The sequence below is a fragment of the Notolepis coatsorum genome (genome assembly GCF_963971535.1).
Source record: "Notolepis coatsorum genome assembly, chromosome: 20".
Taxonomy (NCBI): Eukaryota; Metazoa; Chordata; class Actinopteri; order Aulopiformes; family Paralepididae; genus Notolepis; species Notolepis coatsorum.
In genome coordinates, this window is record NC_140184.1 from 5,730,398 (window position 1) to 5,757,372 (window position 26,975).

The window sequence follows — 26,975 nt, forward strand, 5'->3', positions numbered from 1 at the left end:
TCGCAGAAGATCTCCATTGTTTTTTATTGGGGCAAATATAAAAATGGCGATCGATTCAGCCCGAGGACTTTTGGAGAGAGGGGGGGAATGAAAGAAGGGGGGTTAGATGGCTGGGGGGGGGTTAAGCAGAGGGGGAGAGGGTCTGCAGGCTGGTCTTCACGGTCGCTAGGTTAATCTTCCAGGAGTTGAGGCTGTCATGGAGCTGCTGCCACTGCTGCTTGCCGAAGGTGCGGTGTGTGCTGTGGCTGGAGAGAGACGGAGAGGGAGGAGAGGAGGAGAGAGGGGGGAGAGGGAAAGGAGAGAAGGAGAGGAGAGAGGGAGGGGAGAGGAGAGAGGGAGGAGAGGGGAGAGAGGGAGGAGGGAGAGGAGAGGAAGGGGGGAGAGAGGGAAGAGAGGGGGAGGAGAGGAAGGAGAGGAGAGAGAGGAAGGAGAGAGGAGAGAGGAGAGAGAGGAGAGGGAGGAGAGGAAGGAGAGAGGAGAGAGAGAGGAAGGAGAGGGGAGAGAGGAGATGAGAGGGGAGAGAGAGGATAGGAGAGAGGAAGGAGAGGGGAGAGAGGGAGGAGAGGGTGGAGAGGGAGGAGAGGAAGGAGAGAGGAGAGGATAGGAGAGGAGAGAGAGGAAGGAGAGGGGAGAGAGGAAGGAGAGGGGAGAGAGGAAGGAGAGGGGAGAGAGGAGAGGAGAGAGAGAGGAAGGAGAGGGGAGAGAGGAGAGAGGAGAGAGGAAGGAGAGGGGGTTAGACTGACTGAGAAGAGAGTTCCGACGACACATCGCTGCACGCTTAGGAACTAAGATAACAGAGCTATAGTGAATAGAACCATGATACATGGTGGCAGGGGGACAGAGCTATAGTGAATAGAACCATGATACATGGTGGCAGGGGGGGGACAACAACACCTTTTACCATCTGGCCCACATTGTTGGTGCCAGGTGGCAGGTGCACATCAGAATTAGAACCCAAGACAGAATTTCACAGTAATTTGACTTGACATTATCAGTAGGGATGCACCGATCCAATATTGATATGACTAAATTAGCTGGATCGGGTATTCAAAAAAAAATTAAATAAAAATAGTTTTATTTTTCCACACAGTGAGGCAGGTATCGGGACTGAAAAAGTCGGATCGGTGCATCTCTAATCATCAGCATTACATAAGTCAATAGCTGGAGCTCACATTTGAACCATTTCCTCCTGCACCCACATGCCTTAGCCTAAACCAGGGTTGTATCCTATTCCCTATCCCTACACCCTGTACCATAAACCTGGTTTGTATCCTATTCCCTACACCCCTTACCCTAAACCAGGTTAGTATCCTATTCCTTACCCCTACACCCCTTACCCTAAAACAGGTTTGTATTTTACATTTGCATAGAAGACATCGCAAAAATGTATGGAGATTATGTACTTTCAAGGAGTTAACCTTCTGTAGTGAAAGGTTAACCTTCTGTAGTGTGGTAGTGAAAGGTTAACCTTCTGTAGTGTGGTAGTGAAAGGTTAACCTTCTGTAGTGGTAGTGAAAGGGTTAACCTACTGTAGTGTGGTAGTGAAAGGGTTAACCTTCTGTAGTGTGGTAGTGAAAGCGTTACCCCTTTGTAGTGTGGTAGTGAAAGGGTTAACCTACTGTAGTGTGGTAGTGAAAGGGTTAACCTACTGTAGTGTGGTAGTGAAAGCGTTACCCCTCTGTAGTGTGGTAGTGAAAGGGTTAACCTTCTGTAGTGTGGCAGTGAAAAGTTTAAAAAAAATGTATCTACTTTTTCTCCTCCTATTTTCTGTATTTTTCTCCCATCCCAATTAATTCGTTATGCCAATTCCCCCCTCCCCTTCCTGGTTGTTGCGCGCATTTGCCCCCCACTTGCCAGTCTAGAGAGGGTTGAAGACTATCACACGTCTCCTCCGATACATGTGGAGACAGCCAGCCGCCTCTTTTCACCTGGCAGCGAGGACTCTCATTGGGGAGGTGTAACGCGTGGGAGGATCACACTACCCTCCCCAGTTCCCTCCCTCGCTGTGCAGGCGCCCTGACCGACCTGTAGGAGTCGCTGTTTACAACGACCAGGACCCAACCCCACCGGCTTTCCACCCGCTGACACTGCCAATTGTGTCAGTATGGACGACCGACCAAGCCGGAGGTACCGCGGCAGCCGGATTCGATCCCACTATCTCTGCGGTGGTACAGACGCTTAGTCCGCTGCGCTACCCGGACGCACCAAAGGTTCTGCAGTGTGGTAGTGAAAGGTTAACCTTCTGTAGTGGTAGTGAAAGGGTTAACCTTCTGTAGTGTGGTAGTGAAAGGGTTAACCTTCTGTAGTGTGGTAGTGAAAGTGTTACCCCTTTGTAGTGTGGTAGTGAAAGGGTTAACCTACTGTAGTGTGGTAGTGAAAGGGTTAACCTTCTGTAGTGTGGTAGTGAAAGCGTTACCCCTTTGTAGTGTGGTAGTGAAAGTGTTACCCCTTTGTAGTGTGGTAGTGAAAGGGTTAAAGAAAGGGAACCATGACAACACTGCGAAGGCACTGAAGCACTTGACTTCTTACCTCACGACCACTTTCCGCTGCGTCTGGTCGATTTTGCAGTAGACCATCTTGGTTCTAACAGCTACAGGGAGGAAGGAGAGGGGAAGGAATTAAAAAAGAAACCGACACAACTAGGGCTGGGCAATTAATCGATCGAATTCATGATTTAGGACGATTACATTTTTTTTTAAATCGATTTAAAAAAAATATATGTACGTATATTCAAGAGTGACCTTTTATTTTACAAAAGGTGATGTTTGGTGAAACTTAGATTTGCACTTCAATCCCAATAGGGAAATTAATCTTGGTTTGATAATATTTTTTTAAGAGAAAAAAAATCGATAAAAATGGTAAATCGGATGTGGTGTGAACAAATGAGATTTTATTTTTAGGCCATATCGCCCAGCCCTATACTAGACACAACACTTAAATAAGCACTAGACTTAAAACCCCAGCTTATCACAGAATCAAGAAATACTATGAATAACAACCTTCAATCCTAGATTACTTTGCATCACCGCAGTTTGTGAAATTCAAACAACTTCCCGTTTTCACTACTGTCCATTCAGTGTCGTCTCTTGCACAGCCAAATTGGCTATGACATATTTCATATGCTACGCTAGACGCGTTTTCTTCCTATTGTGAAGGCAATTTGAAATGTTGCAAAAAATAAATAAAAAAACACGAATTAGGTGCATTTCCATCAGGTGGGTTGAGAATGAATAAACCCTCTAGCTGAACATGTAGGCGTGTAAAAAGTACCCAGAAATTATACTTAAGTGAAAGTATGGGTACCGTCTCAAAATATTACTCAAGTAAAAGTCAGAGTATCTGGCTAAAAACACACTTGAGTAAAAGTCAAAAAGTTTCTACTTTTAAATGTACTTCAGTACTAAAAAGTTAAAGTAAAAACTTTTTTTCTGACCGTCTATTCTTCTGATAGCAGGTGTTTAATCAAAGATCCCCACTTTCTAGTCTTGCACAAGGACCAATCAGCATGGGTATGGGCGGGTTCATTTTCCATTGATGGGGATTTGATTGGCCGCAGGATTAATAACGTTAACGTTAGTTCGGAGAAACAAATATACTAATTAAAATAGTTGGACCTGCGAGATTTGTTCTTTGTAGGTCTGCATTTTAAATGTAAGGAGTAAAAAGTATGTTTTTTTTCTCTGAAATGTAATTGAGTAAAAGTACAAGTATACAAACCTAATAATACTTGAGTAAAGTACAAATCCCCCAAAACAGTATTCAAGTATTGTAACAAAGTACAATTACTCAAGTACTTTACACCCCTTAGCGTAGCACTGAGACAAACTAAGCTTGGTCGTCTTGAATGGACTATTCTTGGCTTAGTGACATTATATTCTTTGGCGTCGGCTCATACAAGACCACCTTTCTTATAGACCACAAACGTGTGTTTCATTAGAGTGACTGGGAGCAACTGTAACAGGGGTGGATTTTCATATTATTATCAGGTTACCTAAAGCTATTATGCCATGAGATATGAGACAGACATGATATGTTACATCCCTGTGGTTTTTATGGCTATAACAATATTATAATGAACACATCGCATGTCGCTCCATTAGCCCATGTGTTCTCCCCAGTGCAGCTTCTTACTGCATCATTTCAGAAGGTTTAAGAGTAATTTTTGCTTTTGACTGAAACCAGGGGGTTCAATGTTGTCAACAACTCAAATGTTAGAAAAATATCAAACACTAAAAAGATTTTTCGTCTCTGCTTTTAGATGAACCAACCAACCACCCCCTGCTGTGAATCTCGAAATACAGACTTCATAAAGCGCAGTGTTGCCACGACGACCGGCAATATCGATGCTTACACGTTACATGTTTGCCCAGAGGCTCCACTCATTTATAGTTATTTATTATTATAGATGTTTTCGCAATGTTGCCTTATTCTAAAGGGCTTTAGGAATTTCCTCTCAAAACTCTTTCCAACTCCACATTTCCTCCTTTGCAGCATTATCTGTATTATCTAATATAAAACAAATATAAATATCAAAGGTTTACAGTGTAGAGAAGTCTCCACCAGGGGGCACTAGAGTACGGCACGGCGTGGCACGGGTGACTCATTAACCCTTTCACTGCCACACTACAGAAGGTTAACCCATAGTGATAGTAAAGGGCTAACCTTCTGTAGTGTGGCAGTGAAAGGGTTAACCGGCAGTGAAAGGGTTAACCTTCTGTGTATTGTCACAGTGAAAGGGTTAACAGTTTGTTAGTGCGGCAATGAAAGGGTTAAACGGGTGGCAATGGCTCAGTTTAGCTTAAGCTTCCAGAGAAAAACCAATCAATCATGGTTCTGGAACACGATTATGTCAAAGAGCAGAGGGTGCACTTTCCACTGCACCGCTTCCTGTTCTGCTTCTCTTATATTCACCAAATTCTCTGGAAATGTCCCCTTTCACTTTGATTGAAAAATAGAAGAGTGCATTGCTTGGATGAAAAAACAGATAGTCAATGGATTTGTGTGTGTGTGTGTGTGTGTGTGTGCAATGCAGGTGTTTAGAAGTACCCTCAACTGCTTGCGTTTGAACTCCGACTAAACTCCAAGACTTCCCGTTTCTCTATAGTGTACACTGCCACACATACATACAAATAAATAAACAAACAAACCAATAAATAAACAAATTAATGGATTGATTATTCCAACTGCTAGAAGAGGACGGACAGAGTAACAGTATAAATCCTTGTATATCTTCCTGTACATTTTACTGTATATTTTTGGACTGCATCTTTTAGAATGTATAATATTTAGAATGTATATCTCTGACTGTGTATTCTTAGTTTAGATTTTTGACTACGTAAATGTTTATTGTGAGGATCTGTGGCGCTGAATTAATGAATAAATAAAAGTACTTCTATTCTAAACTGGAGGCGGAGTGCTCGTACCGTCGATGACGAAAAAACATTCCTATTTCAAAAAGGCCTTTGCTTGCTAGCTATTTCTTGTGATTTTTTTCTTCTTCTTGTGTTTTAGTTTTTACTTTTCGATTTTTATACCATGTTCTTAAACCTGTAGCACTTTTGGGATCCGCTTGAACGAAAAGTGCACTACAAAAATAGATTTCATTTTTATTATTTTTATTATTATTATTATTACCGTCGATGACGAAGGCCTCCACGTCTTCCGCCCCGATCTGCAGCTCCTGCTGCATGGTGTCGAAGGAGACCTCCTTGAACTCCACCGCCATGCCCATGAAGGTGAGCAGGCGCATCTTGGCCATGTTCTGCTCGTGGGACAGGCCTGTGTGGAGAGAACACACAGCAGGGATCATTAAGCACACGGCGGACACGGCCAGTTGCACTCAACTCGGGGAGTCCCCCCCCCCCCCACCCCCCCCCACCCCCGTGTTAATTGCACCTCCACCGAGTCAGTGGACCGACTCGTATGAACATAAACACCGCTCTGTCTGTTTGGAGAGTCCCATCCCACACACCCTTGTAATTAGAGCGCCGGGCTTTCGGGGGCATTGTGAAACAACGCTGATGTGCAGATTCCTGCACTGTGTCAACAGAGCTGTGGATTAGCCTGGTGTGTGTGTGCGTGTGTGTGTGTGTGTTGCACGTGTCGTACATGCGTGCGTGTGTGTGTGTGTGTGTGTGTGGAGGAGGGGTTTCTATAGAATCCATGCACTTGATCTCACGAGTTAAAAAAAGGTTTACTCACCAAGAGAGTCGATGAAGTCTTTGTTGCTCTGGTAGAACTTCACGTACGCCACGAGTTTCCCGCTCACAAAGATCGTTAGTAGCTGGACGGGGACAAGGAGATGAAGGAGAACTGTCAATCACACATCTGGACCGCAATGGCGTTTGGGGGGGGGGGGGGGGGTTTAAGCTAGAGGGAGATGTCTGAGTGTGTGTTTCCTTCCAGGTCATATCAAAGCGGGCTAATAAAGCCAGTGTTTACAGAATCAGCAGATAGTCATGATCGTCAGGCCCCCCCCTCCCCCCCCCATACATTCACAGTAACCCACAGAGATGACAAACAAGGAGTTCTTCAGTGCTACTCACATCGTGAATGAGTTCTCCTTCAAGGAAGCGAACGGGTTTGAGGGCCAGCAGGTGGTCGAACAGGAAGGTGTTGGGGTCTTTCAGAGCGCGGACGATACATCTGCAGGGAGGTCGTCGAACGGGTTAATCAAACGATATGTACATATATATATATACTAGAGCTGGGCCGTTAACGGCGTTAACGTGCTGCGCTAACGCTATACTAGTATCGCGCGATAATATACTTAACGCATTAATCTAAAATTTTTTTTTTTTTTTTACATTTTTTGTTCTACCTTTATTTACCCAGGGTAGGTTCGCTGAGCACAGATGTTCTTTTCCATTCACACCTGGGAGCTGCCCAGTACAACCACAGTTGACACCATTGGCCACTGAGCAACTCCACTGGAGCAGTTGATTCAAGCCATGTCACATAGTTCAAGTTTGAAATGATTCTTTCTGTTTTGCTCCTGAGAGTGTGCTAGATACTGTACTGTACTGGTAATATTATTTATTTGTGTTAACTTCTGAATAAAACAACTTATTAAACACAAGTACATCTTATTGAACATTATTTTGATATTTCATTACCAATTATCATAGCAAAACAGCTTTTTCAAACAGTCTGTAATGCATTTTGGAAACGGGAGATGGGCTCATGGTGTAATGGGCCACCTGGCCTGAGAAACATAAGGAGGAAAGAAAAAGTAAGGACTTACTTCTGGTCATTATTTGGGTAGAACACACATATTTTGAATGCCTTCGGCAGGTTTTTTTTCTTTTTTTTTGAGCCATTTTTAATCTAGATTAAATCCAGGATTGCAGATAGATTAATCTAGATTAAATTTTTTTATCTATGCCCACCTCTAATATATACATATACATCTCTGCACCACGGAGGGCCGATGCCACGACAAGTCGTTTCTCATTTAACAGTGTGTGGGGTGTTAACAGCTGCATCGAACAACAGCTCCAATTGGATTCCTATTATTTAGGACGTTTTTTTTTAACCCTTTCACTACCGTACTACCAAATGGTTAACCCTTTCACGGCGACAATACAGAAGGTTAACCCTTTCACTACCACACTTGTGTGATAGTAAAGGGTTAACCTTCTGTAGTGTGGTAGTGAAAGGGTTAACCAGGGTTCAGTTCCATCTAATCAATTATTTTATACTTTTAAAATATTGTTAAGTATGACAGGTACCAGTATGCACACATGACAGTTCCGATTTAATCAGCTTAATAACTCAATCAATGCCAATAGACCTTTACACTAAAAAGGTATTAGTTGGTGCATTGTTTATAAACAAATCTAATGAATTACACATTAATTTACGACTAATGGACTAATTCACAGCCCGACACGTCCACAGTTGCCATAGATGCAGGACCAGTAGGTGATCTAGTTTAGATGCAGGACCAGTAGGTGATCTAGTTTAGATGCAGGACCAGTAGGTGATCTAGTTTAGATGCAGGACCAGTAGGTGATCTAGTTTAGATGCAGGACCAGTAGGTGATCTAGTTTAGATGCAGGACCAGTAGGTGATCTAGTTTAGATGCAGGACCAGTAGGTGATCTAGTTTGGATGCAGGACCAGTAGGTGATCTAGTTTAGATGCAGGACCAGTAGGTGTTCTAGTGGATGCAGGACCAGTAGGTGATCTAGTGGATGCAGGACCAGTAGGTGATCTAGTTTAGATGCAGGACCAGTAGGTGATCTAGTTTAGATGCAGGACCAGTAGGTGATCTAGTTTAGATGCAGGACCAGTAGGTGATCTAGTTTAGATGCAGGACCAGTAGGTGATCTAGTTTAGATGCAGGACCAGTAGGTGATCTAGTTTAGATGCAGGACCAGTAGGTGATCTAGTTTAGATGCAGGACCAGTAGGTGATCTAGTGGATGCAGGACCAGTAGGTGATCTAGTGGATGCAGGACCAGTAGGTGATCTAGTTTAGATGCAGGACCAGTAGGTGATCTAGTTTAGATGCAGGACCAGTAGGTGATCTAGTTTAGATGGATGCAGGACCAGTAGGTGATCTAGTTTAGATGGATGCAGGACCAGTAGGTGATCTAGTTTAGATGGATGCAGGACCAGTAGGTGATCTAGTTTAGTTTACTCAGTTTATTTGATCGGGGACAGTAGGTGATCTAGTTTAGATTAGTTTACTCAGTTTATTTGATCAGGGACAGACAGTGCATATCAATCAACAGTTTATACATTTATAAATTCATATAAATTAAAACTGTAAATATGCCAACATTAGCAGGGTTGCTAGTTTTCAGTTGTAGTCCCTGGGCTAGATGTTTAAGCCAGAAAAGAAACAGAAAAATAGAAGGATATTAAAGCTAATATAAAAACAGTTTAAAACATATTCTGTACATTCACTCTCTAGGCATTCGTGCATATATATATATTAGGGGTGTAACGGTACGCGGATACGTACTGTACCGTCTCAATCTGGTACAGTACGGGCTGTGCACCGAGCAATTGCAACGGTATGGAACCTTTTTTTGTAGTGTAGGCTATAGCTATTTTTAGACCCAAGTAGAGCTGCCGCGGTATTGCTGTTTTCCTTACCGCACACATTTGCAAAATATTTCCTACCGCCGCGGTATTACCGCACACACACACACACAAAAAAAGTTTGAATGCATTTTTTTTGTAGTCTACTCTTTATATAGCATATAGCCTGCCTCTAGTCTAAATGTCTATCTTTAGAGGATGACTTTGCAGCATGGATATTGTTTGGGATTCGGCATGCACGCATTCGTTATTAAAAGTGAAACACGGATTCGAAGTCTCCCCTCGGTGTCGCGCCCGCCGGTTACCCCCCCGACCCTTTCTTCTTATTATTATTATAACGTTACTACTTATGATTACAAAGGTATTCGATTTGTGGCATTAACGTTAGTATAGTTACACGTTCGTATTTACCGGACCACATAGCAAGGCAAGCGTTACTCAATTAATATCTAAGTTCCTTTCTTTGCTCAGAGCGTGCCGAGTTGTACCCATTCTGCGGTCTGTTAATAAAGTTTTCAATCAGACAAGTGTATAGAACGAAGGGCTTTTATTATAACATTTCGTTGCAGTATAATCATTATGCCTCGTTCCCTGAGGAGCGACGGCGTCGGTAATCCACTCCGGTCTCCGGTGGGAGCTAACGTACTATTAGCCGTGTTGTGATGGCTGAGATTCAGGAAGTAAACGCACTGCAAGATGCTCCAAGCATGTGACGCGTATCTCTTCTGACCAATCAGTGGTCTGCAGTGTTTCATGTGACTTTTCTGGTACCCAATAGGGTCGCTTGGAATCTCGACAGAGAAGTAGGGTATATCTGCAGAGCCGCAAGCCCAACGAGAGCGTAATAATAATGATAATATAATTTAAAAACAGCGGTGATGCCGGTATTCAGCCCAACGCTGCGGTGGGCATGATGTAACAGCGATACCGCGGTAATACCGATACCGCGGCAGCTCTAGACCCAAGTACTCATTACTGCCCGGAGAAACTGGACTGCTAAATAAAGATTAAAGATCTAGCGTTGTTGATGCTATTCAATATTAGCTAAATAGCTAACAAACGAAATACAATGTATAGCATAGCTGCCTACAACACACAATAACGTTAATACAATTACATGCATCATTGTTTACAATGAACGGGTGGGGCTAGTCAAAGGACTGGACACGGGGACAATTTAAACATGAATACATTTATTATAACAGGTAGTTTCGAGTCGTGCCTAAGTACGCACACTGGGCAGGGCTCGAGACTAACGATGTCCCGTCGTCCCGGGGACGATCAAATATTGATTTGGGACGAACAGAAATCTTTTTTGGGACGCAAACGGGACGGAGAGGATTTTATTTTTTTCACAGGAAATGTCAATTAGCCGACTGTCAGTGCGCGCATATATATATATGAATTATTCTACGTTAATAAAACATACCTGGTGATCAACTACAGTTTGCTATAAACATTATGATATGCGTGTAGTGTTCTGATAACGACGGCTGCAGCGGGAGCTGGCTCATGCTAGATTTGCGAATAGCATGCAGCTGCAGAGCCGCAGAGCCAGGGGCGCTTTCAGGTCCGGTCACAGGCCCGCTCAACAGAATTGGAGTATTGCACAGTGCAATACTCCAATTCAGCCATTGGCAATTCAGCCGTTGGGTGGGGGGCGCTGTTAAACGGGCCTGTGACCGGACCTGAAAGCACCCCTGGCTCTGCGGCTCTGCAGTTGCATACTATTGGGATTCGTTGGGAGCAGCACAGTCTCTCGACTCGGGACTTATTTTATTTTATTTTAGCAGCAGTTATCAATATCGACCAGGAGGACAGCGCGATCTAAGGGTCATGTTTCATTACTAGTCAAGTGTCATTACTTTAGTTATCAAAGGTGGAATCTCTGGACGCAATGACATTATATAGTTTAAAGCTAAACTACGTTTTTCTTTCTTGTTAGAAGAGTGATAACTTATTCAGTTAGATTTGATTTGATCTTTATTTATCTCTAACATTTTCAACCATAAACACACACATTTGTAATAACAAAAAAAACTAAAACGAAATAAAATACAAATACATTTAAATATTTTTTCCTATGGAAGGAATAATAATCAACATGGCTCCAATTGGTTGACTATAACAGCACCGTGACCAAATATCCCTATACTAGCACCTTGTTAAACACTTTTTTTTTTATATTTATATATATATATATATATATATATATATATATTTATATTTATTTATTTTTAATCATAATTATTCTTGTGAAATCTTTCCACCTGGGAGCCTTTTGACTAAATCAATTTATTCTCCCCTTCTCTGAATGGTGTTTCTTATGGCAATAACAACTATAGACGACAAAACCAAAGTAAAGAAACGACATTTGATTTTTGGGACGGTTACATTCACTTTGGGACGGTTAAAATTGTATTTCGGGACGGTTCTGAGACGGTGGTGAAAAAAGTTAGTCTGGAGCCCTGACACAGGGCTATTCTATGCGGCTTTGACGCTTCCTCCTCATCGTTGATTGCCTGTAGTAGCTGCATCTAACGTTAGTAGCTAACGTTAAAACTAACCTAAAGTTAGTTGTTCACCAACAATCAACATTTGTTTTATCATTAGCTCAGAAACACAGAACCGGACGAGACAAGTTGTCGGCTCAATACGTTCTGCTAGGCAGCTAGGATAATAACAATAATACTTCCGCTCCGATCGGTGGGCTTCAAAATAAAAGTCTAAAACACCGGAAAAGCTCCCGTCGGTGGGCTTCAAAATAAAAGTCTAAAACACCGGAAAAGACGTTTATTTTGTACAGCGTTTTCCTCCACGAGTACATCATGTGATCAATCGATCTGGATTATTTTTGCCCATAGTTTATCCTGTGCTGAAGTCTCCATTCCAATAGAGATAGTATATATTTGTGTTTATTTGGAACACTAATTTATTACGTTTCCACAGTTTTTTCCTCATACTAACATTTTGTACACGGTACCGCAAGCTACATTAATAATACATGTACATGTTAAAAGGATGACACAAAAAGCCAGACAGAGGGCTTGTTTCCAGTTTGAGTTTGTTTTATAATAAACAATCAAACTGAGCATTTTTTTTTTTATTTAGGATATTTAAAATGTCTTCCAATGTTAAATAAAGGTTTATTGCACTTTGAAACGGTTTCCTTGCATTATTATGCTATTATTATATTAGTACAAAAAAATAAAAAGGTTAATTGAAAACTTTTGGGAAATACACTGTACTGAAAAAACACCGAACCGTGACTTCAAAACCGAGGTACATACCGAACCGTGGATTTTGTGTACCGTTACACCCCTAATATATATATATATAAAAATTAAAAATAAACAGTGTACAGGGACAAATCAAAGCTATACATAAACGCCGTATAGGCAGGCACACATGGCAGGCACACATATACATAATCATAAATCACATAATCACAAAAAGGACAGTCAGGTTAGTAGGCAAGCATACGGGGGGGCTGGGCAGCTGGACTTCTACCTGTGGGCATCAACACGTGCTTGTGAAGCGTTGTCCTCCGTGTAACTCCCCAGCAGCTCCACCATGACCTTCGCTGCTGCCTCGCCGCTGTGCGACACAGAAAGGCACGTTTAATGTTATTATAACGTTGTCACATATTAATTTTTATTTTTAATACTTCTGTTTATTGGCATTTTCAGTTATCTTTTACATTTTACAATTGACAGGTTCAAACAGTACTAACATTACATTTATACACGCACATAAACGCAATCACATAGGAGACACACATACACAAACACAACTAACATTAGTCTTAACATCATTAGTACAGAGCTGCTCTACATGTTTATTGACGGGTACTACCCAGTTGCTTTAGTTTCCAGTTATAAGTTTCATTGTCTAGCTTCAACATAGTCAATGAAGGGTTGCCAAGTCTTATGGAATTTCTCAATAGAACCCCTTAACACTTTCAGTGCCAGCAGGGGGCGCACGATTTAGTGCTTGAATGCCCACCATCCACTTCAATGTTAGCGTTAATAACGACTAATCTATGTTTTAAATTATGGCTATGTGTCTAATCTGCCCGTCGACTCGTTTTCCAGTCAACATTGTCGAAGCGGAATGTTTTTTTTATCGGTTCATTTTCGTTTTGATAGCATTTTGAAAAGCCCTCGTTTTCAAGGAAAATAAAAGGATTCCATAATAAACGCCCTGTACTGGAATATTCTAGAATACACAAAAACGTTGTAATTTCTCAGCCTATTTATGAATCGTTTTCAAATAAACGCTAGATTATCGATAGTATATGTGTGCGTATGCATGCTATATAGGCGATCTGAAAAATCGATTCTCTGATTTCCTCAAAGCCATCTCCCACACACAGGGACCGAAACTAAAGCCCGCCGCCCGCCAGGGGCGGTCTGTTTTTACCTTTGGCGCATGACACTTAGAGGGCTGCCCGCCGTGTGGCGTGTAGACGTGTAGTTCATAAGCAGGCCCCTAAAAATATTTGTATGCGAACGGTAAAAATCAATTACGCGCACGCTGTGCGAATACAGATTATAGCCTCTCTCGTCTTTTTTTTCCTCCGCTGCGAGATCGTTAAAAAACTACAAGTCCCACATTGCACTCAAGCCAACGGTCCAATCACAGTAGAGTGAAGTGACTGGTTTCATGGGAAATAAAGCAAATGACCAATCAGAAGCTCTAATTTTTCTTGTTTACTTCCTGAAACTCCGCGATCAGGGCTCTCGTTTTCCGAGACACCAACTTATTATAGTCTCTCTTACCAATAGCAATAGATTTTAGAACACCTAGATTTATCGATAGCAATAGTAATATAACGTTAATGCAACAAAACGAATGCCTTGCTTTGTTAATCATAACGTTGATGCAGTAGCGTATGTCGGTGTGTTGGCTGTAACGGACATGACAATAACATAACGTGTACACATTAAAATTGCGATAATCTATTCTAACATTTTCAAATCGATGCAGTTGAATTTCCCCCTTAGGATCGATGCATTGTTACACCCCTACACCAAAGTCACTGGCCCACTGTGTATCTGTGTGTATAATAACTTGGCTAGCGTTATCAACAGCAGAGGTGGGCAATGGGTCCAGCTGCAGCACCGGAGTGCAAGCGATGTGATGTAATTGGCAGACTCGACTGTCAATCAATGGTCTACCTGACACGCAAACTCAAACAATGTTTCTGTACTGGAGGTGTGATTGATTGATTGATTGAAAACTTTATTAACAGATTGCAGAATGGGTACAATACAGTACAGCTCAATACACACAATTGTTAAGGGGATGCAGACCAGAGAAAGACTTTCGTCTTGTTTACATCAGGGTCCCCCATTTCAATTAATCAGGAAAGTGTACAGTAGGAAAGTGTACAGTATTTCAATAGGCAACCCTGAAAGGATTATTTTTCTAGAAGAGCAACACAGCCAAAACAGACAGTGGAGCTGTTTGCAGATAGCAAGCATTTTGACTTATTGCGTGGTGGCGATGTCTCGCAGATAATACAACTACAAGTATGATTATATAATATATATTTTATTTTAAAAAAAATTGTATATATAAAATATATATTGGCAGGTAAGAAATATGCTTGGCGGGTAGACTCTTCCCATCTACCCGCCACTGGCCGGTGAGTCAAAAAGTTAATTTCGCTCCCTGCCCACACACACACATAGGGCGAACGCTGAGAGCTCAGCGAATACAACTCTGATTATCCCAAGACTTGTAAAATAGATTCCTTACCTCAGATCAGATGTTCTCCAAAAAGATCATTCCAATTCCTGATCGCCATTCCAAAAATTGATCGCTTTTATTGATCCAACGCTACATACTGTAAACACATATTCCACGCTGTTCTGATGGTCCACAATGAATCCGATCGGCTCGGGTTACATTCACGGAGGATACTGCACATGTTGATAAATTACGTCATATGGGATCGAAGGGTAGACTTGGACTTGGATTTTTTACAGTTTTTGTATTTTTCTGACATGGGGGCTCAACAATAAATGACAATCAGAAATGTCAAGTTGCATGTTGTTATTCTAACCAGCTTAGACCCCTACGCTCTGCATCTTCTGGCCGCCTCAGACCTACTCCTATCCGAGCTCCGGGAGGGTCATCAAAGAGAAGTCGCCTATTCTCAGTCCTTGCCCCACAATGGTGGAATGAACTACCCACCCCAGTTAGGACAGCCGAATCACGTCCAATCTTTCGCCGTCGACTAAAGACGCACTTCAACCATTATCTGAATAAAAAAATATATATCTAACCCTAACTAACCGTACTGTCATGCACTTGTCCTAATAAACTAACCTACACTGTAGCACTCAACACTTTGATGAACATTGTTGCTCAGCTGATAGAGTTGTGCCCTTCCTGATGGCTTGTCGTACAGAACTTGTAAGTCGCTTTGGATAAAAGCGTCAGCTAAATGACTAAATGTAGTTCCGTTGCATTTCCAATTTATTTATTTAAATTGTAAATGTATCAGGTATCGATAAGGGAATCGATAAAGAATCGAATCGATAAGCAGAATCGATAATGGAATCGTATCGATAAAATCCTATCAATTCCCATCCCTAGTCCTGAGCGTTTTGGACCACCGTTTCCCCCCCCCCCCCCGCACGTCCACCCACACAAAATCTGAAACTGTGCCCTCTTTTCACGATACTCCAATCACAACCCTTGCTTTTCTCGGACAAACAAGTTGTCTCTTCGCGTCTCGTTTTTTTTCTTTATTTTTTTTCTGAGCACATCCACCCACACGGAGTACAGAGTCAGTATGAGAGTCAATGGACCCGTCTCAACTAACCATCCTCTTCTCTCGATCCTCAAGCAACAGCCCTCGATTGGAGGATCAAGGAAAGGGGGCGGGGTTTGAGTCAGTATGAGAGTCAATTTGCCACCCTATTCTCTCGATCCTCAAGCAACAGCCCTCGATTGGAGGATCAAGGAAAAGGAGGCAGGCTTTGACAGGTCGGCGCGGTTACCTTTTCTTGCCGTCAACCAGCGCCTCGTACACCAGCCTCAGGAGAACGTGCTTCTTCTCCACGGTCAGTTGCCAGTCTGTGATCCACTTACGCACCTGATAGATAACAAAACACATGGCGTTTAAAATCACCTGCTGTCGATAGTTAACCGTCTGTAGTGTGGTAGTGAAAGGGTTAACGTTCTGTAGTGTGGTTGTGAAAGGGGTAACCCTGTCATGTGGCAGTGAAATGGTTAACCTTCTGTATTGTCACAGTGAACGGGTTAACCCTTTGGTAGAGTGGTAGTGAAAGGGTTAACCCTGTCCTTCTGGTGTGAGGAGGACGATAATCGGACGTGTGACTCATCTACGTCTTCTGTGAGTTTATAGAAATCTCAGCGCATCCGAGTCGGAAAAAGGCGCTTATTGACGCAAGGATTTGGCGCAACCTAACTTGAGCATGGTCTTTTGAGAGAAGAGAATCAGGGCTTTCGAATAAAAAATTACTTTTTAGTTTACATTTAGTCATTTAGTTGACACTTTTATCCAAAGCGACTTACAAGTTTTGTACAACAAGACAGCAGGAAGGGTACAACTCAGCTGAGTAACAATGTTCATCAAAGTGTTGAGTGCTACAGTGTAGGTTAGTTTATTGGGACAACTTCCCAGCTCACGCCAGCCCCTGTCAATCATCTGACTTCTAACTTCTAGTGAAGCTTTTTTTCTCTTTGTTATTTTCGAGATCATATCTCACGGGTGGAACAAACCTGAAGGTTATTGCCATAAAATAGAACACAGTTCATTTCTCTACCTTTCTGTGAACGGCGTTGCAATCTGTGAATGGCAGAGCAATTTTAATGGCATGTGTCCGGATGGCAGAATTCAGTACTGTCTCTACAACAACTCCTGTAAATCATCTGCCCTTTATTCATTTGCTTAGAGTTTATTGCTTTCATTTTTCATGTCTGGTCAATTTTAGCATGGTGTGTTATTCACAGTCAAAGATAAAACATTACAATTTACTCAAGCCTACTAACAGACACAGTATTTCTGACACTGGGAATATATTCCATGAGATCCATAGATGTCCCTAGATACCAAGAACATGCAAATGGACCTTGTGGAAGTGGAGCAATCTTCCATTTACTTTGAATTTTCAGAAAATATGGCTAGGGCTTAAGAGGTTAAGTGTGCATGGCCGGTCCTGTACCTGGTCCAGGTCCGTGGGAATGAAGGAGATGGCGTTGCAGGTCGTGGCCACCTTGATGAGGCCGCAGAAGACGGTGTACCTCACGGGGGCATTCTCATCCATGCCGTGGAACAGGTTACTCAGCCTGCAAAAGTCAAAATACAACAGAAGAGTTACGATGACTAAATTCACATGAACAACGATCGTATTGCACTACCTCTATATTACCAACTTTAAACTTAGCCAACAACAGATCTAATATGACCTACTTTGTTTTCATGCACCAGGAATGTACGCATATTTGCAGTCTGATTCTTGAATATACTTTCTATACAATTTTAGCTTTAGGCTTGGTTTGTGCTGCCTATGCAGCGTACTGTGTGCTCATGGCTGTTTCACTTTTAAATTGCGAACCCCAGCAGGACTAGCGACTAGGGATGGGTATCGTTAGGATTTTATCGATACTACTACTCCTATCGATACTGCTTAACGGTTCGGTACTTTATCGATACTCTTTATCGGTTCTTTTTGATAATTTTTTTATGATTTTTATATTTGCAGTTGAGAGCATTGGTCATCTCCCTACGGTAAAGATTAGAAATGATTGAATTATTGTAAATTTGTGTGGAGTGGTGGGAATAGCTGCTTCAATAATAACTTATAACAACAACAGACAAGTTAGACAACTATGTATACAAAAAAAAACGATATACACTGAATGATTAGTTGTTACCTAAAGTCCTTGGACTCCACTGTAGAGAACGGGTGCAGGCCTTTGACAACAAACTTTGTCACAGCCCTGTGACACTCGTTCACCCTATCCTCTGTCATCTTTCCTCTAGCTGCTAGGGAGAAAGGACTTTGGGTGGTGGAGGTAGAGGGAGGATGTGTGGTGGGCTCACTGGGACACATTGGTGGCTGACCTCAGCTTGACGATCTATAAAAAGTTTTTAGATTGTAGTATTTGTAGCTAAACAATTATTTTGTTTATTAGCCTATTTGTAATAATTCGTTATTAGCCTAGGAAACTCCGTATCTTGGCTTACCGGCTGCAGTGGACGTGGATGCAGATGGACCACTGCGCGCAAGGCAGTCGAATACGGCGCATTTCTGCAAACTAATATAGTGTTTTGCAAACAAATGTTTTGATAGATTGCTCGTATTGCCACCCTTACTGGCAAATGTTTTGTTGCACTTGTGAACGCTTCGCTCTATCCGCCATCACGACTCAGTCCATGCAGAGCTGTCTGTGTCTGTGTGCAGCGCGCGTCGGCACGGAGACAGCGCTGAGATGCTTCCAGCTGCAGCACATCAGGTGTGCGGGGCTTGTATGTGCGGGGCTTGTAAGCGCTGCGGTCTGACGTGCTGCAGCTGCATACTATTGACAGCGCTTTCATTAAGGAGTACCCGTATGTATGTGTAGCGCGACTCGCGAGGAGTGTGTGTAATAATGACTCGCTGCGACTCGCTTCTCGTGCAGAGACAGAGAGAGGAGAGATCGTTCGCAACTTTTAAATAATAATAATAATAATAATAATAATAATAATAATAATTTCTCTAGAGTATCGATAGCAGTACCGAGGACGTCGGAGCTTATAAATACTCCGGTATTTTCTAATATAGTACCGGTTCCCGTTTAAAACCGGGGTCCGGGGGGCATCCCTACTAGTGACCATTATCTGGAAATGGGGATCCAAATAAAGAATAAAGAACAAGAGTACAGGAGTAAATATGCAATGAACTAAACACAGTAGCAATGATCTATCTTGGAAAATCAATGACACCAATGGCTGGGATGCAACAGAGTTCAGGTGAAGAAGAGCGGTGTGGGTGTCAGTATGGGTGCATCCTCAGTATGGGTGTCAGTCAGTAAGGCTGCATCCTCAGTATGGGTGTCAGTATGGGTGTATCCTCAGTATGGGTGCATCCTCAGTATGGGTGTCAGTAAGGCTGCATCCTCAGTATGGGTGTCAGTAAGGCTGCATCCTCAGTATGGGTGTCAGTAAGGCTGCATCCTCAGTATGGGTGTCAGTAAGGCTGCATCCTCAGTATGGGTGCATCCTCAGTATGGGTGTCAGTATGGGTGTCAGTAAGGCTGCATCCTCAGTATGGGTGTCAGTAAGGCTGCATCCTCAGTATGGGTGCATCCTCAGTATGGGTGTCAGTAAGGCTGCATCCTCAGTATGGGTGCATCCTCAGTATGGGTGTCAGTAAGGCTGCATCCTCAGTATGGGTGCCAGTAAGGCTGCATCCTCAGTATGGGTGTCAGTAAGGCTGCATCCTCAGTATGGGTGCATCCTCAGTATGGGTGTCAGTAAGGCTGCATCCTCAGTATGGGTGTCAGTAAGGCTGCATCCTCAGTATGGGTGTCAGTAAGCAGGGTATCTGCAGGTTTAGCCCAGTCAGATTTAAGGCTTTTTAAGACTTTTTAATGCCACTCAGAATTAAATTTAATACCAATTTCACGATAACAAAATGGCAAAAATCATGGGTACTCTCAGTACACTCATTCAAGGGTACTATGACTATGCCTGCACCTCATGGTACCAAAGCACCTCAAAGGCACTAAAAACAAGATTACAAACATCACAAAACAAACTGGTCAGACTACTGCTTAACCTCACTCCTAAAACCCACTTTACCCCTGCCCACATTCAAAACCGCTCTTAAAGAGCACCTACGGGAGACTGCAATTCGAAACTGGCCACCGTAAATGTCCAACCCCCCCCCCCCCCCCCCCTAATGTACAGTCTCATCCCCATCATATATATATATAATATTTTCTGTTAGGATCTCTGGGTAACAGTACTGTATATTATTTGCATATCGTATATGTCACAAATGTAACAGTACTACAGTATATACCTGTATGTCATGCATGTCCCTATGCCATAAATGTCATGTCATGTATGTTTTTACTGTATTTATTTCTGTATATTTTATTTCATTTTTATTCTATTTTACTCTACTCTTATCCTAGGCAACTTGATTGATTTGTGTTATTATTCTAATTCGTGACCCGTCCTGTCTAAATGTTTAAATGTTGAGCGATTTGCAGTGTCAAATTTCCCACGGGATAATAAAAGTATTTCTATTCTATCTATTCTATGTTGTGTATGTCAATATGAATTGAAAATGGGGGACCCTGATGTAAACAAGACAAACGTCTTTCTCTGGTCTGCATCCCCTTATTATTGTTTGTATTGAGCTGTACTGTATTGTACACATTCTGCAATCTGTTAAATAAAGTTTTCATTCATCCAGTTTTGTTTTTGTGGTTTGGTTGAATGAATACTTTATTTAACAGATTTCAGAATGGGTACAATACAGTACAGCTCAATACACACAATAATAAGGGGATGCAGACCAGAGAAAGACGTTTGTCTTGTTTACATCAGGGTCCCCCATTTTCAATTCATAGTGACATTTATGACATGCACAACATACATGACATTTATGGCATACTACATAGGGACATACATGACATACAGGTATATATTACTGTTACATTTGTGACATATATGATATGCAAATATACAGTACTGTTACCCATAGATCCTAACATATATATATATATATATACATACATACATACATATACATATGATGGGGAGGAGACTGTACATTAGGATGGGGTAGGTGGGTGGTAGAAAATAAATACATAGGGTGGGGTGACGCTCTCACTCTCATCGAACATCAACACAAACGTGTCCTTGTTTACATCCGTGAAAAGATTTTTTGGATGTAAGAAGCCAATCCAAACCTGGCTATGTAGGACGTTTTATCTTTTCCACACGTGAATGTTTTAGCGACTTCAGAGTCAGGGAACATCGCTTGAAACACCGCTCCTAGTCCCTCATTTTCATTGTAGGACTGATGCTTTGCGACCGTATTTAGAACCCACAGTACCTCAGCTTCAAGGGTTGGCGTGGAGCCGAACGTTACCCGGACAGGTGCAGATGTAATAACAATTGGTCCAGGTGGTAGACCTACCTGTCCCTGAGCAGTTGATGTGGACGGCGTCGGCGTCGAAAAGAAATTTGATATTGAAGTTGTCTGCAGGCGGGTTTTTGTAGAGGTAACATGCTTAGCGCTGTGCATGTGTGACTCGACTGCTTTTATTCCCATCGTTCCCAGTTTAAAATCCTTTTTGCAGAGTTTGGAGCGGGCCTCGTACATGTCTTTCACTGGGACCAACCACGGTGCAAACAGAGGGTTTTCGAGCCAGTTCTTATTAAATTTGCACTTTCCCATGTTAAATTAACGAGTGCAAATAAATACAAATCAATTAAACTAAACGTCAGCGTTATCGCTACGGCTTGAATAACGTGTTACCTATGCTCCGGTGTTCTGAAATAGCTCTCGACGGCGACACACATTAAGGACCATGTTAATTGGTTCCGCCCCACTGCGGTCTGCGTAAAAAAAAAAAAAAAGCCTGACTTTATCTCCCGTTAATAGTTTCCCCCCAGATTTCACAATGAAACATAAGATGACATGGCATGTTTTTAAGACCTCCGAAAGTCGGATTTAAGACATTTTAAGACAAATTAAGGCCTTAATAGTTGATAGTTGAATTTAAGACTTTAAGACTTTTTAAGGTCCCGCGGACACCCTGAGTAAGGCTGCATCCTCAGTATGGGTGTCAGTATGGGTGTATCCTCAGTATGGGTGTCAGTATGGGTGCATCGTCAGTATGGGAATCAGTATGGGAGTCAGTATGGGAGTCAGTATGGGTGTCAGTATGGGAGTCAGTATGGGAGTCAGTATGGGTGCATCGTCAGTATGGGAGTCAGTATGGGTGTATCCTCAGTATGGGTGTCAGTATGGGTGCATCGTCAGTATGGGAGTCACTATGGGAGTCAGTATGGGTGTCAGTATGGGAGTCAGTATGGGAGTCAGTATGAGAGTCAGCATGGGTGTCAGTATGGGTGTCAGTATGGGAGTCGGTATGGGAGTCGGTATGGGTGTCAGTATGGGTGTCAGTATGGGAGTCAGTATGGGAGTCAGTATGGGTGTCAGTATGGGAGTCAGTATGGGAGTCAGTATGGGAGTCAGTATGGGAGTCAGCATGGGAGTCAGTATGGGAGTCAGCATGGGTGTCAGTATGGGAGTCAGTATGGGAGTCAGTATGGGTGCAGCTAGGGATGCACCGATATGAAAATTTGCAGCTGGATACTATTGTCTCAACCAGAGCTCTCAACCAATGAAATTTTGATTGACAGTCGATTCTGCCAATTACGTCACACACCGCTTGCACCCGCCTCTGCTGTTACCACCAATCGGCAAGCGTGTATACATTTTTTACTTCCGCTTTTGTCCGCCATTGATTTTGACGAGAGGTTTTCTACAACAACAACGGCGGCGCGGCCGACGTTTAGCTTTTAGCTCCGCAGGATGACTTAAACGAGGCATAATGATTTTACTGCAACAAATGTTATAATAAAACAAAGCCTTTCTATACATGTGTCTGATTGAAAACTTTATTAACAGATTGCAGAATGGGTAAAACTCAGGGCTCTATGAGCAACGGAAGGAACTGAGCTAGTATGAATGCTTGCTACGTTCGGGTAAATAATATGCTGATGTTATTGAACGTGTAACACTAACTATATAACGTTAATGCCACAAAACGAATGCCTTGTTAATCATAAGTAGTAACTTTGATGCAGTAGCTTGTGTGTGTGTGTGGGACTGGAGACGGCGTTGTGGAGGTCGCGAGTGAACTTTTTTTGTCTTTTGACACTACACAAATTGATGGATATTTATTGGCTACTGCCATCGGCACTTTCGAGCTTATCGGCCGATAGCAGTCAACAAGGCACTTATCGGCCGATACCGATACCCGACCGATACATCGGTGCAGCTGCAGCAAATATAATCCAGGGATCAAGGTGGAGGACTCACAGCTGGATCCTGAGGGAGGGTCTTTCTCCTTCGCGGGGCTTCACCAGCTTCTCACACAGACTCTCGATCAGAGCCTCCTGCTTCTCTGCCTCCAGAATCAGCAACAGAGAAACAATGCTGTTCATCACGCTCTCCACATCTGAAAAGAGAGAGAGAGAGAGAGAGAGAGAGAGAGAGAGAGAGAGCGAGAGAGGGGGTTAGAACTGAATTAGTCAGTAAACATCACTTGAAGAGGAGATGGTATTGCACCACTCTGTGCATCATGTCACTTGTATGCGTTGTAGGGATATGGGGGGGGGGGTATTGTAACGTCCCTCAGTAAGAAGGCTACTAGTTGTTATCAGATTCTGCTAACACTTTATTAAAGCAGTACACAGGCTACTGTAGGCCGCAGCCAACGTCAAAACAGAAACCCGTCTCTTTACTGAGTGCACCTCTCTCCTAGAAACTCATTAATAGGTCCCGCTTCGAACATTAGTATAACTAACACTCTCCCCACATAAACAGGAATGACAACAACATCCTCCCTAGCTCTCTGCCAATCACAGGTATGCTATCTCTCTGCCAATCACAGGTACGCTATCTCTCTGCCAATCACAGGTACGCTATCTCTCTGCCAATCACAGGTACGCTATCTCTCTGCCAATCACAGGTACACTACATCACCCAAATCACTGTCACAGGTAGCTGAAATTGCTGACAGGCATCACAGCCTCTAACCATATGACGTTGATGTTCGCCGTCATCCTGGAAATCACAGTACAATAACAGTCCTTTTTCCTTTACCCAAACGAATATATCTGAACACTTTCAGTGCCTTTGATTAACATTGATTTACCCCGTTGAATGCCACCATCCACTTCAATGTTAGTGTTAAAAACGCTTAATTATTAAATTATGGCTATGTGTCTAATCTGCCCGTCGCTTATCAATGACTTGTTTTCCAGTCAACATTGTCGAAACGGATTGTTTTTTTATCGGTTCATTTTTGTTTTATAGCATTTTGAAAAGCCCTCGTTTTCAAGGAAAATATAAAGATTCCATGATAAGACATTTACTGGAATATTCTAGAATACACAAAAACGTTGGCATTTTTCGGCCTATTTATGAATAGTTTTCAAATAAACGCTAGATTATCGATAGTATATGTGTACGTATGCACGCTATAGACGTGAGCTGAAAAATCGATTCTCTTATTTCCTCATCAGCGATCACTGCGCACACACAAACGCATAGGGCAAAAGCTTATATCTCCGTGAAAACAGGTCTTAGTGAAAACACTACTCCTCCAACGGGTGTTTGTGCGACCATGTCGACCTGAACAATGGGGGATAATAATAAGAACGAGCCGCCTCGGAGAGAGGATACCGCAGGCGGAAGACGGCCGCTGCTGCTGGACCGAGTCAGCGGCGCACGGAGCCGGGGGGAAACCACCGCCTCGCCCCACTGGCGCTTCCGCTTCACAGCGCGAGAGTGGGCGATAAGGGGGGCGTGCTAGCGTGCGGTCACGTGGGCTTAGTGGCCAATCAGAGGAACCCGGAAACCGAACAGCGTTGTAGAAGGCATAGACGCCGAGACTCGGTTGATGAAATATGAATTCAGATCGCTAATAAAACAAGATATGTCGTCCGTGGCACTGAAAGGGTTAACAGTCAGTGACACTATAACGTTAATAAAACACTAACATGTCACCCAGTCCATGACAGTATGAAGGCATCACAGAAGGACTTAAATTCCAGGTGCTCTCAGCGGAACTGTGATTATTAATATAATAGTCTGTGGGCTGTGATGAATATGACTCACCTTTGTCATCATCTTTGAGGCAGACGTCACACGCCTCGATGATCTGGGCCAGGTCCACGAGAAGTCCACCTTCTTCATTGTTCTCTTCCGAGATCTCCGCTCCTTTCGACTTCAGGAAGGATCGGAGTTCGACCGCCTGGAAGCGAGACATGATACATGTAATTAAAAAGGCATTCTTGGCAGCTTAGAGTTGATTGATTGAAAACTTTATCAACAGATTGTAGAATGGGTACACAGTCAATACACACAATTGTTAAGGGGTTGCAGACCAGAGAAAGACTTTCGTCTCGTTTACACCAGGGTCCCCCATTTTCAATTCATCATAACATATATGACACACGACATACAGATAGACAGTACTGCTACATCTATACATTTAGCTGTAGCTAGCAGATAGCTAAACGTGTTGCTGACTAGTATAATTGAGGATGCCTGGTTAGCAAGGAGACGGAAGGAAAACAGATGTCAGGACACCAGCCGTTACAACGTGTCAATATAACACGACAAATGGCTAAACTTGAAGTTTATGAACAGCTCTACAACACAGTCATCGGTGTAAATGTGCATCATGTACCGCGGGGAACATCATCATCACAACGCAATGATAGCATCCTCTTGCTAGCAGCACGCTAAGCTACTCGGTAGCTCAGTCGCCTTTTATTTGTGTAAAGTTAAGAGAGACGTCGTTGGCATGCTGCTCGTTCGCTTTTCAACTATTACGAAAAATACGTTTGTTGTACCTGGTCTTCTTCCGTAATGTCAATAAACGCCGGGACACTCATGTTTGGGTGATTTTACGACGAGCCCTGATCAGCATCCACGCTCCTCTCTCTGCTGTCACCACCGGAAGGAACAGGCGAGACGGAGGGGCGCCGGGGAACATGACGTTGCACTTCCGGGTCATTCTGTTAAAGGGACAGTGCTACAATAGAACTACAGTATGGACCAGCACTCTCCACAGTAGGAGTTAGATCATTTTGTGTACTGTACTGTGTAGGGACTGTCCTGCTCCACTAGGGGCAGGCTTTTCTCATTCACTAAGCTGGGGGCGGGGCTGGCTTTTCTAATTCACAGGAGCGATCTTTTCTACCACAGTGATTGATTGATTGATTGATTGATTGATTGATTGAAAAGTTTATTAACAGATTGCAGAATGGGTACAATACAGTACGGCTCAATACACACAATTGTTAAGGGGATGCAGACCAGAGAAAGACGTTTGTCTTGTTTACATCAGGGACCTCCATTTTCAATTCATAGTGATGTACAGCCCTCACCCAACCCACCCAACCCCACCCCACCCATCCAACCTCCTCCAATGTACAGTTTCTACGCCAAATGTATATACACTCCAAGGAATGTGAATCCCTGCCCACATTCAAAACCGCTCTTAAAGAGCACCTACGGGAGGCTGCAATTCGAAACTGGCCACCGTAAATGCCCAAAACCCCCACCACCTCCTAATAGACAGTCTCCTCACCAGGGGTGTAGCTCCAGATTCTGGGCCCCATGAAAGAATGTATTTGTAGGCCCCCAGTGAATGCGAGCGCGCGTAAGCGCGCGAGCAGAATTTTTTTTGGCCATTTTTTTATTGATAATAATATGGTTTTTACCTATACATTCGGATCAGCAGTTCAGCACCTGCACTGTTGGTGGGTGAGCCTAGTAAAGGATGTCGCATTGCGTTCATCTTCAATGAATGGACCAATGCAATAGTCTACCAAAGCCCCCCCTCTCTCTCTATATATCTCACACACACACACTTCAGAAACAAACATAGTATCAATGAGAGCATCAATAATACATCTGAGTGATGTCTAGTAAAAAAGAAAAAAAAAAAAAATGTTGGGCCCCCCCCCAGTGCTGGGCCCTTGAAATCATCCTAAGCTACCCCCCCCCCCCAGCTACGCCCCTGCTCCTCACCACCGCATGTATATATTCCCTCCCCGCCGTATGTATATTTCCCTCCCACCCACCCACCCCCTCCTAATGTACAGTCCCCTCCCCATCATATGTATATACTCTGTTAGGATCTC

At 43.0% G+C, this 26,975-nt stretch overlaps 1 protein-coding gene across 1 annotated transcript; it reads right to left on the bottom strand.

Moving 5' to 3' along the window:
- Positions 1–25,798, bottom strand: eif3m (eukaryotic translation initiation factor 3, subunit M). Its single transcript, XM_084337518.1, has 11 exons — positions 25,680–25,798; positions 24,940–25,075; positions 23,137–23,275; positions 17,251–17,374; positions 16,063–16,157; positions 12,560–12,646; positions 6,546–6,645; positions 6,202–6,283; positions 5,635–5,778; positions 2,530–2,590; positions 1–245 (listed from the first exon to the last, which is right to left on the bottom strand). The coding sequence occupies exons 1-11, from the start codon at positions 25,719–25,721 to the stop codon at positions 122–124; spliced, it is 1,134 nt and encodes a 377-aa protein (XP_084193644.1). The 5' UTR covers positions 25,722–25,798; the 3' UTR covers positions 1–121.
- Positions 25,799–26,975: the final 1,177 nt, after the last annotated feature.